At 58.1% G+C, this 9,320-nt stretch overlaps 2 protein-coding genes across 3 annotated transcripts in view; one reads left to right on the top strand and one right to left on the bottom strand.

Moving 5' to 3' along the window:
* The first annotated feature begins 61 nt into the window (after positions 1-61).
* Positions 62-6,264, top strand: LOC118175195 (E3 ubiquitin-protein ligase TRIM7-like). 2 transcript variants are annotated; one of them, XM_035341182.1, is made up of 7 exons: positions 62-588; positions 2,763-2,867; positions 2,965-3,192; positions 3,834-3,856; positions 4,279-4,394; positions 4,730-4,762; positions 5,557-6,264. In XM_035341182.1, the coding sequence occupies exons 1-7, from the start codon at positions 76-78 to the stop codon at positions 6,081-6,083; spliced, it is 1,545 nt and encodes a 514-aa protein (XP_035197073.1). In that variant the 5' UTR covers positions 62-75; the 3' UTR covers positions 6,084-6,264. The 2 variants fall into 2 exon arrangements, with proteins under 2 accessions (XP_035197073.1, XP_035197074.1); XM_035341183.1 differs by having other exon boundaries at positions 2,781-2,867.
* Positions 6,265-8,390: 2,126 nt separating this feature from the next.
* LOC118175177 (zinc finger protein 692-like) overlaps positions 8,391-9,320 on the bottom strand; it is a 41,710-nt gene continuing 40,780 nt past the window's right edge. The window contains exons 10-11 of the mRNA XM_035341147.1: positions 9,092-9,191; positions 8,391-8,706 (exon numbers count right to left, since the gene is read on the bottom strand). Of these exons, the coding sequence (XP_035197038.1) occupies positions 8,391-8,706; positions 9,092-9,191 (416 nt within the window). The remainder of the gene's footprint in view (positions 8,707-9,091; positions 9,192-9,320) is intronic.

Here is a 9,320-nt window from a genome sequence, read left to right on the forward strand (position 1 = left end):
GGCAGTCGGGGCGGAGACGCGGAGCGGAGCGGAGCTCGGAGCGCAGCGCTGCCCGCGTGGGGGGGGGAGTCTGGCATGGAGGCGCCGCCCGCTCCCCCCGCCGTGCCGCCGGCTCCCTGCAGCGCCGCCCGCAGCCTGCAGGACGAGCTGACGTGCCCGGTGTGCTTGGAGTACTTCACCGACCCGGTGCTGGTGGCCGAGTGCGGCCACAACTTCTGCCGGGCCTGCGTGACCCAGTGCTGGGAGGACTCGGCGCGGCGCCTCTGCTGCCCGCAATGCCGGGAACCGGTGCCGCAGCGGCTCTTCCGCCCCAACCGCTCCCTCGGCAACATCGTCCACATCGTCCGCCAGCTTGGGCTGCCTCCCGGCCCCGCCGAGCCGCCACCGGGGCCTCCCGCCCCCTCTCCGCCTCTGCCTGCAGCTGCCCCGCCGGGCCCCCCCGGGCCTCCGCGGTGTCCCCGGCACGGTGAACCCCTGCGGCTCTTCTGCGTGCAGGACCGCCGGGCCGTCTGCGTGGTGTGCCACCTTTCCCGGGAGCACCGCACCCACACCGTGCTGCCCGCCGAGGAGGCGGCGCACGCCGCGGAGGTGAGAGGGGGGGCACCCTAGGGGCACCCCGCAACCACTGGGGGGGGGTTTACGGGGTAAGGGTGCAGTGGGGGGCTCGGTAGAGGAGCACTCCCTACCCTAATAAAAATGGGGTGCGGTGAGGACCCTGTTTTTGGTGTAATAGGGCCTATTGAGGGTGGGCGATATGATAAGGATCCTCGTTCTGTGCAGGGGAAGCACGCCTGTTAAATGTGGGGGTGTAATACGGGCACCCCACGTGGAGCAGCGCACCTTGAATCCCATGGGACCCCCCCACACACACAGCAGGGTGTAAAAGTGAGTCCCCAAATGCAATAAGGAGCTTTGACTGGGAATGTGGAACCCTCTGCTCACATTTACATAGGGTGCAGTGCTCTGGGGCTGCCCCCCGTGTGCATAATAGGGACCCCCACAGGGCTGTGGGGATTTATTGGGGCCCCCCTTCAAGGGTGGGTGCTGCTCCGTGTGGTGGGGTACATTTGGGGGAGCAGTAGGGTCCTAAACGCCCCCCAAAGTGGGGAAATCTTGGGGTGAAGGCTGACCTCGTGCAGTAGGATACGGTCGGGGGTGTGCCCCCCATTCAGAATGGAGCTGGGTTTAACTGGGAGGATACTGGGAGGGTCTGAGCTGCTGTGGGGCTGGCGGGTTTTGTTTCCCGTGCGAAATCCCCAGAGATTGAGTGGCACGGGGTCGCCTTTGTGTGGGTGTGAGTGTGCAAAACGGCGTCAGGCACCCCAAAATCCTCACCTGCCACGTCCGTGGGCAGAAATCCCCCTAGAATAAATGTGGAGCCGACCTCCTTAGGGTGGGGATAGTTTTTTTTTTAATTGGAGCGTGATTTGGGGCTAAAATGGAGCAGGAATCCCGCAGGAGAGCTTTTTTCCCCTGCAAATGAAAAAAAAACAGCCCAGGGCGGCTGGGGAACGTGACGCAGGGCGAATACGGAGCCGGATCTCCGCGGTGGAGAAAGGGACACCCTCCTCCTTGCCTTGGGGGGGCTTTTTGGTGAGAATAACGAGGGATTTGGGGGCGGGCGAGGCGAACCCGAGCAGCCAGGCCTCGTTTTTCGGTCGGGGAGGAGAAAAGCAAGATGCCGGCCGGGCAGCGGGCGCTTACTGCGCAGCAGCAGCTGGAGGAGGAGGAAGGGAGGGTGGCACCAGGGAGATCTCGCACCGCAGAGCATGAAACCACCCGTTAATTCTGAAATCCCCATTTTTATCCCGTTTTTCGGACCGGATTGGACGCGGGATCCTTTCCATCCCCACCCGTGGGGGCTTTTAGTGGGGAGCTGGAGCCGCCGTCGCCGCTCACCCCAAATTTGGGATCTTGTCCTTTTTTAGCACGGCGACATCTCCAGGCAGCTCCAGCATCGAGCGCTGCCCTGTTTTTTTTTTTTTTTTTGCCTTGTTAATCTGCCTTTGTGCTTTTTTTTAAAAAAAAATAATGGTTTCCCATCAGGCTCAGCTTGCATCCTGCGCCCTCTTTTTCTGCCCTTCGCTTTAATCTCGCGCCCAAATCGTGCGTTACCACGCGGTGCCGGGCAGCGAGCCCGCATTCGTGCCCTCGCTCACCGCACAGCAAAAAAAAAAAACCTTTTTTTAGGGTTTTATTTCCCCTAAAAGATCCGCCGTCCTCCCTGCTGCTTCTTATTCGGCGTTGCCAGGAGCTGCTTCGTCGGGGGTCAAGTGACTTAAATGAGGCCGGGCGCTGTGGTTTGCAGTAAGCCGTTAACGAACTTAGTGTGGTGGCCAGAATCCCCCCCCCCAGATCCCCGACGGGGCCGGGAGGTGAAAGCTGATCCCTGTGGAAGGGTTTTTTTTCTTGTGGGGGTGGGACTTGGTGGTTTGTGTTTACGGGGAGCTAAAAACTGGTTTATTTCCCCCACCCCGTGCTCGTTTCTTTCTGCTTTACCTGGCTCTGAGCTGCTCGAGCTGTTTTTTAGTGGTTTTTTTTTTTTTTGGATCTGGCTTTCTCGTTATGCCCCAAACAAAAAGCTGAGCATAAGAGGGTGAGAGGAAGGATGTGGTGTAGAGCTGCTTTCACCCCGATTTGGGTTCGTGCTGTCTTCAGCTGCAAAAAAACGTCGTGTCTGATGCAATTTAACCCCTTGCGGCAGCAGCGCCGGAGGGAATCCCCTGCCATCGTTCCTCCTGATCCCCCGAAATTCTCACCAGATCTCTTCTGCCTTCCAGGAGGTGCCGCAGGAACACTTGAGCTCCCTGCGAAAAGGCCGCGAGGAAGCCAAGGCCGAGAGGGAGAGGCAGAGCGAAGACTTGCTGGTGAGCGCCTCGGGGCGAGGGACTTCCCAAAACCTTCCCCAGCCCCCGGGGCCGCCTCCCTGACGCCGTTTTTCCCTCTCCTCCTGGGTTTTTGCAGAAGCAGACGGAAGTGGAGAGGCAGAAGATCGTGGCCGAGTGCAAGGAGCTGCGAGGCTTCCTGGAGGAGAAGGAGCAGCTCCTGCTGTCCCGCCTGGAGGAGCTAGACAGAGACATCGTCAAGAGGAGAGACGAGAGCGTCTCCAGGCTCTCCGAGGAGATCGCCCAGCTCGATAAGCTGCTGGGGGAGCAGGGAGGAGAGAACGGCCCAGGGAACCAGCCCGGGCAGGTGAGAGGCTCGGGCCGTGTCCTCCCAGCCCGCAGGTTATGGTATACAGGGTGTAAAACCCTAAAGAGCTCGGCTCTGGCACCCCTGGGGTAAAAAAAACCCCATAACAGACACCGCGGGGTGTCGGCGTGCTCCTCTGGGGAGCGGTTTGGGGCTCTTAATTAGCTCTGATTAATGCAGGATTTGCCTGGCTTCCTGCAGAGCTGCTGTGCTCAGCTTCTGCCCCCTCCCAGGACTCCCCACAGCTGGGGGGGGGGGGGGGGGGATAAAATTTTGAGAAAAATAAAGCTTTTTTTGGTGCCAAGGACTAAAAAATATCAGAAGAAATCTTCCAGATATTTGCCTCTTAATCATCACGGTGAGCTCCTGAATCTTACAGGCTTGGCAGCTTGATGGCAGTCGTGAGTTTTCTTAATTTTTAAGATCTGTGGATTATTCCCCCCCCACCCCCCACCCTAAAATGGGAAAGGGGGTGGAAAAAAAAAACACAAATTTTGCCATTGCCCTGAGTCCCTCTGCTCCCTGCCCTGGAAACAGCAACGGGGAGCTGACCCCGTAAGCAGAAGGCTTGGTTTTGGGGTGGATTTTGGAGGTTGTGGGACTGACGGAGGCTTTTTTTTTTTTTTTTCCCCCCTCTCCAGGTTGTCACCACGGCTGGAAGCAGGTGAGCGAACCGGGCCCTTGCTGGGTTAACTGGGAGCTTCGGCCCGGGGGCAGAGCTGTGGCTCAAATCCAGCTTCACCTCCTGCTTCCCAACCTGAGCGTTACCCTTGGGGCAAAACCCAAACCTTTTGGGTGTTTTGTGGCGGGCACGGACGTGTGTGTGAGCGTCCTGCCGAGGAGTAACTCGGTCCCTGACGGACCTCAGGAGGTCTCCGGGCCAAACAGGACCGGCAGCAAAAGCAGGATCAGGGCCGAGGCGTGGAGATCCCTCCCTTCTCCCACTTCCCTCATACTGGGCAGCCCCAAACAGTCCTCATGAGGACGCAATCATCCGACACGGAACCCGGGCAGGTTCCTTCCTAGCAGGTGCGGCGGAGCCTCGAGGTTTTTCCAGAGGGATCCTAACTCTTTTCTCCTCCCCAGCTTCGAGAGCTGGATGTTCTGCAAGCCGGAGGCCGGCTTTGCCGAGCTGGAGAAGAAACTCAAGAGCTTTTCCCAGAAGAGCGCGGTGCTGAAAGAAGTCTTGCTGGAGTTCAAGGGTGAGCCCTGGAAAAGAAAAACATCCTTTAAAAGCGTTTCCCCTGCGCTTAATGCAACTTAAAAGCGAACTAGAGCCGTGCTCTTGTTTGCTTCTCCCCTGGGCTTACTGGGAAGAGCTTCAGGGGAGAGCTTTTATTGTTTGAGGAGCTTCTCGTTGAGAAGGAAAAGCTCTCTCTGCTTCAAAATCACGTTTCCTTCGGGTTTCTGCCTGGAAGCCCCTTGCGGGTTCAACGCAGTCGTGTTTGGAGGCAGGGAGCAAGGAGGCGCGCTGGTAGGCGGTCCCTGGGGATTCCCCAGGCGCGAAGGAACCTAAATTTCTTTCTTTTTCCTGCAGAGAACCTTCGGTTTGAGTTGGAGAACGATACAGGTGAGCAGCTTGTATGTTTCAGGGGGGAGTCTGCCCTTTGTTTTTTGCAGCTCTGAACTCAATTTCACCCTCGGGGGGGGGGGGAAATCTTTGAGGTTGAGCCTTCGAGCTAGCCTGAAAGGTCAGGAGAGGAGAAAACGTGCTGGCGCTCTCAGGGGGCAAAAAAAAATGATCCAGCTGCTGGGAAGAGCCCAGGAAAGGCACAACTTTCAAATTTATTAGGAAACAGCAGGGTTAAGAGGACTCTGGACCTGATCTCCTCTATCCCGAGCACGGAGACCTTTGGCACGGCTCGTGGGGGTTGAAACAGCTCCGAGGTGGACTTTGAACCCCCCCCCCCTTGTTTGGTTCGGGGGTGAAGCTGCGGTCTCCCTGCCTGGGGGAAGGAGAGACCCAAACTGAGCAGCCTCTGCTCCTCCCGGCTGGGGGCCGCTCTCGGGCTCCGCAGCCCCGGTTCCTCCCAGACCCCTGGAGGGCAGGAGCGGCCCTTAAACCCGAGGATATTTATTCTGGCACCCGGCACCGGCTAAAAATGTCATTTTTGCCCAAAAATGTCTATTCCGGGGACAGCCCCCGGGGCTGGCAGGCTGGCACGCCCAAATTGCTCTGGTTTTAATTAGAGCCGTGCTGACCTTTGCTCCCACGTGGCTTTTTGTGCTTAAAGCTGCCTGAGGTGACATCCCTGCTGCTGTCCTCGTCCGATCGGGGACGCCGATCCCCACGGGGGGGTCGGAAAGGGCTTTTTTTCTCCCCCCCTCTCCTCACGGATGCTCACGGGCCCCGTCTCTTTCCAGGTGATCTCTCTCTGGATCCGGACACGGCCAACCCCTACCTGGTGCTGTCGGAGGACAAGAGGAGCGTGCGGCTCCGGAGTGCCCCCCAGGAGCTGCCGGCCAACCCCAAGAGATTCGATTACTCCTTCTGCGTGCTGGCGGCCGAGGGTTTCGTGGCTGGGAGGCATTACTGGGAGGTGGAGGTGGGCGACGGGGAGAGCTGGGTGCTGGGGGCGGCCCGCGAGTCGGTGCGAAGGAAGGAGAAAATCGACTTCGCTCCCGAGGAGGGGATCTGGGCGGTGGGGCTGAACTGGAAGGGGAAGAATTGGGATCAGTACCAGGCTTTCACCTCCCCGGAGACGCCCCTGTCCCTGTGCGAGAGGCCCAGGAAGATCGGGGTGTACCTGGACTACGAAGGCGGCTGGGTGGCGTTCTACAACGCCGATAACATGGCTCCCATCTTCACCTTCACGGCCGCTTTCACCGAGAAGATCTTCCCTTTCTTCTGGCTCTTCTATGTGGGCTCCTCGCTCTCCCTTTGCAATTGACCCCTCTGGTTTCTTTCTTCCCCCTCCCCGAGGTGACCTGCAAGTAGTGCCCCCGATCCCCTTCCCTTTTCCCCCCCCCCCCTTGCTTTCAGACAAAAGCCCCGAAACTCGTCCGTGTTCCTAGTTCAGCTTTGGGGTTTCGTTCTTTTTTTTTTTTTTTCCTCGTTCTTGCATTTTAAAAGTTTGGGTCTCTTTTACCCCAAAAAAAAAAAAAGGTTTCTTTTTCTGGGGGCATCAACCGTTGAGGGTGGACAAACCCGGCTGCTTCAGTGGCCCCTGTGTAGGGTGATTTTTCTCCTCTTTCCTCACGCTCTGGCCTGCTCTGTCCGCAACCCTCTCTCCTTTTCCCTTGTTTTAAGTTGGCTGTGCCCCCGTGGCAAAGCGGGGAGAAAAGCTCCGGCAGGCCTTTCTCCCTTCCTGCCTTGAGCCGTAGCAAAGCCGCCTGCTTCGCGCTCCCCGGAAAGCTCTCGAGGGCTAGAAAAACCTGTGCGAGGAGGCAAGGTACCGTACCCAGCCCCTGAGTCCTGACACCGTTGCTCTGCAGGTCGCCTTTTTAGCCTTTTTCCTCGCTTTTTTCCCTTCCTCGGGAAGGGGCCGAGCCCGTCTTTGGCTGCCGCTAGAGAGCAAAAAAAAAAAACCCTGCGGTCTTTTCCCCCTTCGTGTTGTTGCCGAGCCAGGCGGGGCGAGCTCGGGGGTGCCGGCTGCCAGCCCCGAAAGCTGTCGTGAGAGCCGCGGCGGGCGCGCTGCCCACCCGGAGTCTCGTGTACCCACCCGGATTTTTGGGGTTGGTTTGGGGGGATTTTGGTCCCAGCGCAGGCTGCGTGGTGGGGAAGGGGGGGGGGGGGGGGGCCTCGTTTTAGGTGTGATCTCGCGCGTGCTTACAAAACCCCCGCCCGCCCTCGTGTGACCCCCGCGATGCTGTTAATGTCTCTTTGCCCTGTTACTGTTTAGTGGGGAAATAAAAGTTGCTGTGCAAAAGGAAAAAAAAAACCAAACCCAGCGACTCCGGCCGTGCTCTTTGTGCTCGTCTTGCTTCTTGAAGCCCCCCCCCTCTCGTGCTTCCCGTTGAAGACCTCAGCAACCTCATCTCCCCCCAGGCACGGGGGATTTTTCCTGGTCCCCTGCTCCTGGTCCCCTGCTGCACCGGGGCCGAGTTAAATATTCAACGTTTATTGCCCAAAAGTCTAAATCTTAAAAGGGGGGGGGGGGGTTCTGGGGGCACTTTTTGGGGCTCAAGTTGTGTTTCTGCTGCTGCAGGACTGGACGAACTCCTGCCCTGATGCTGTTTAGCTCTACCTGGGGCTCGGCATACCCCCCTGTGGGAGAAGAGAGGTCAAAACGAGCCCTAATTCCGCCAGATTTGGGTCTAGCTGCTTAATATATTTCACCAAGCCACCTGGGAGCGTCTCACCGCGGTAGGATGGATCCCGTTATCCCGAAACAAGAAGTTCCTGGAGAATTTACGCTCTGTTTTTCGGGGGCCTGGGTTGAATTTCTACAACCAGCCCCATTTCAAGTGCCACGGATGCTCCAGCAGCCCCTTCCCACATCAGAAACGGATAAATTTGCCAAAATAACCTTTTCTCCTTAAACACCCATTTTTTTCCCCAAACTTCTTGTGCTGGGGGTCTTCTAGGATACATAAATACTGCAATTACTTCTGGGCTGGGGGGGAAAAAAAAGGAAAAGGTACAGAAAAGGTCCTGAGACCTGCACTTTTCAAGCCCTGGGGGCTAAGTTGGGTAGGGTGGAGCTTGCTGAGGCTCAAAAATCAACAATTTTTAATAGGGCCTACGAAAACGTCGCCCCTAATTGCCCTCTCTCGTGCCCAAAACCAACCCAGTCTGGATTCTCCTCCAGCAACCTTTGGCTTCCCAGCCTGAATCACCCCTTTTATTGCCCTGAACCCTGACAACCTTTGGCCTGGAAATAAAAACCCGGCTGTTTTCCCCCGCAAAGGCGGTGCCCCTGCAAGCGGGGAAGGGGCTTTTGTACAAAATTACTCCTTTATTGAGGATCCCGCCACGAAATTTTGGCAGAAAACCACCCAGCTCGTGCAAGGAGGGAGCAAGGCGATATGGGGGGAAGTCCTTGCTGGAGCAGGGAGCAGTTTGGCCCCTTGGTTTTTGGCACTGGGACGCGAGGTCGGTGCCTCCTGGAGGATCCGGTGTCGTTTTCGGCTCCTGGGCTCCTCCTCCGAGGGTTTGGTCCCGCTGACGGGGACCGGAGGACGAGTCCTGATAAGGAATTTTGCTCCCGACCCTGTCCATCATCCAGCATCACCCAGATTTGGCCCCAAACCCGCCGTTACTCAGCCAAGGCAGCGATGGGAGGCGGGTGCCCCTCGCTTTTCCCCGCTTCGCCTCCACCGTCCCCGCCTGGGAGCTCCGCGTGCCCCATCCCTGTCCCCAGGAGGCTTGGAGGTGAGGAGGGCACGGCTTGGGGGGGTCCGCTGGGGGCTTCGGGGTGGCTTTTGCTCTTGTGGGCGGTGACGTTGTCCCTCTTCTCGAATTTCTTGCCGCAGATGTCGCAGGAGAACTGGTAGAAGGAGTCGGCGTCGTGCTTCTTCATGTGCCAGTTGAGGGAGGCTTTCTGGCGGCAGGTGAAGCCGCAGATCTCGCACCTAGGAGGAAAAAGATGGGGTGTAATCAGAAAATAACTACGGGGGAATAAAACAGGGAAGCAGAAGGGGGAAAGCACGGCTATCTGTGCCGTCCCCCGGCGAGTGCGGAGGGAGCTCGGCTCCGTCTTGAGGCAATTTTTTATCGGCTGAGCAACGTCAGGGCCGCGCTAGCCGGCTCCGCGTGGCTTCAGCACACCCTAGAGGGAAGGAAACGCGTTGATCTCGCGGAAACCCTACCGAAAACCCTCGAATTTAAGCTGCCTCCGTGCCCGCGCCCTGAACTTTGCGTCCAGGTGCCGTTGGCTGGAGCGGGAAACCTGGCGCGGAGCAGCGCTGACGCCGACGAGGTGATGGCTAATTGCCAACGGACGGGGTCGGAACTCACTGGAGGGGTTTCTCCCCCGTGTGGATGCGCCTGTGGATGATCAGGTTGCTGCTGGTGCGGAAGGAGCGGGCGCAGAACTCGCAGATGTAGTCCCGCTTGTCTGCAAGGCAGCAGGAAAAAAATAAAAACACGGTTATGGGGCTGCTCCAGCCTCGAAGAGGAGCCAGGATGCTTTTGGGGGCTATTTGGGGAGCCAGGATGCTTTTGGGGTGTATTTGGGGAGCCAGGA

This window comes from Oxyura jamaicensis, chromosome 16 (genome assembly GCF_011077185.1).
Source record: "Oxyura jamaicensis isolate SHBP4307 breed ruddy duck chromosome 16, BPBGC_Ojam_1.0, whole genome shotgun sequence".
Lineage (NCBI taxonomy): Eukaryota > Metazoa > Chordata > Aves > Anseriformes > Anatidae > Oxyura > Oxyura jamaicensis.

Excerpts from the sequence above, each read along its gene's own strand:
- LOC118175195 (XM_035341182.1), top strand. The coding sequence starts at position 76 with ATGGAGGCGCCGCCCGCTCCCCCCGCCGTGCCGCCGGCTCCCTGCAGC. Across the intron at positions 2,868-2,964 it reads GGCAGAGCGAAGACTTGCTG|AAGCAGACGGAAGTGGAGAG; the intron begins GTGAGCGCCTCG and ends GGGTTTTTGCAG. Across the intron at positions 3,193-3,833 it reads CAGGGAACCAGCCCGGGCAG|GTTGTCACCACGGCTGGAAG; the intron begins GTGAGAGGCTCG and ends CCCCCTCTCCAG.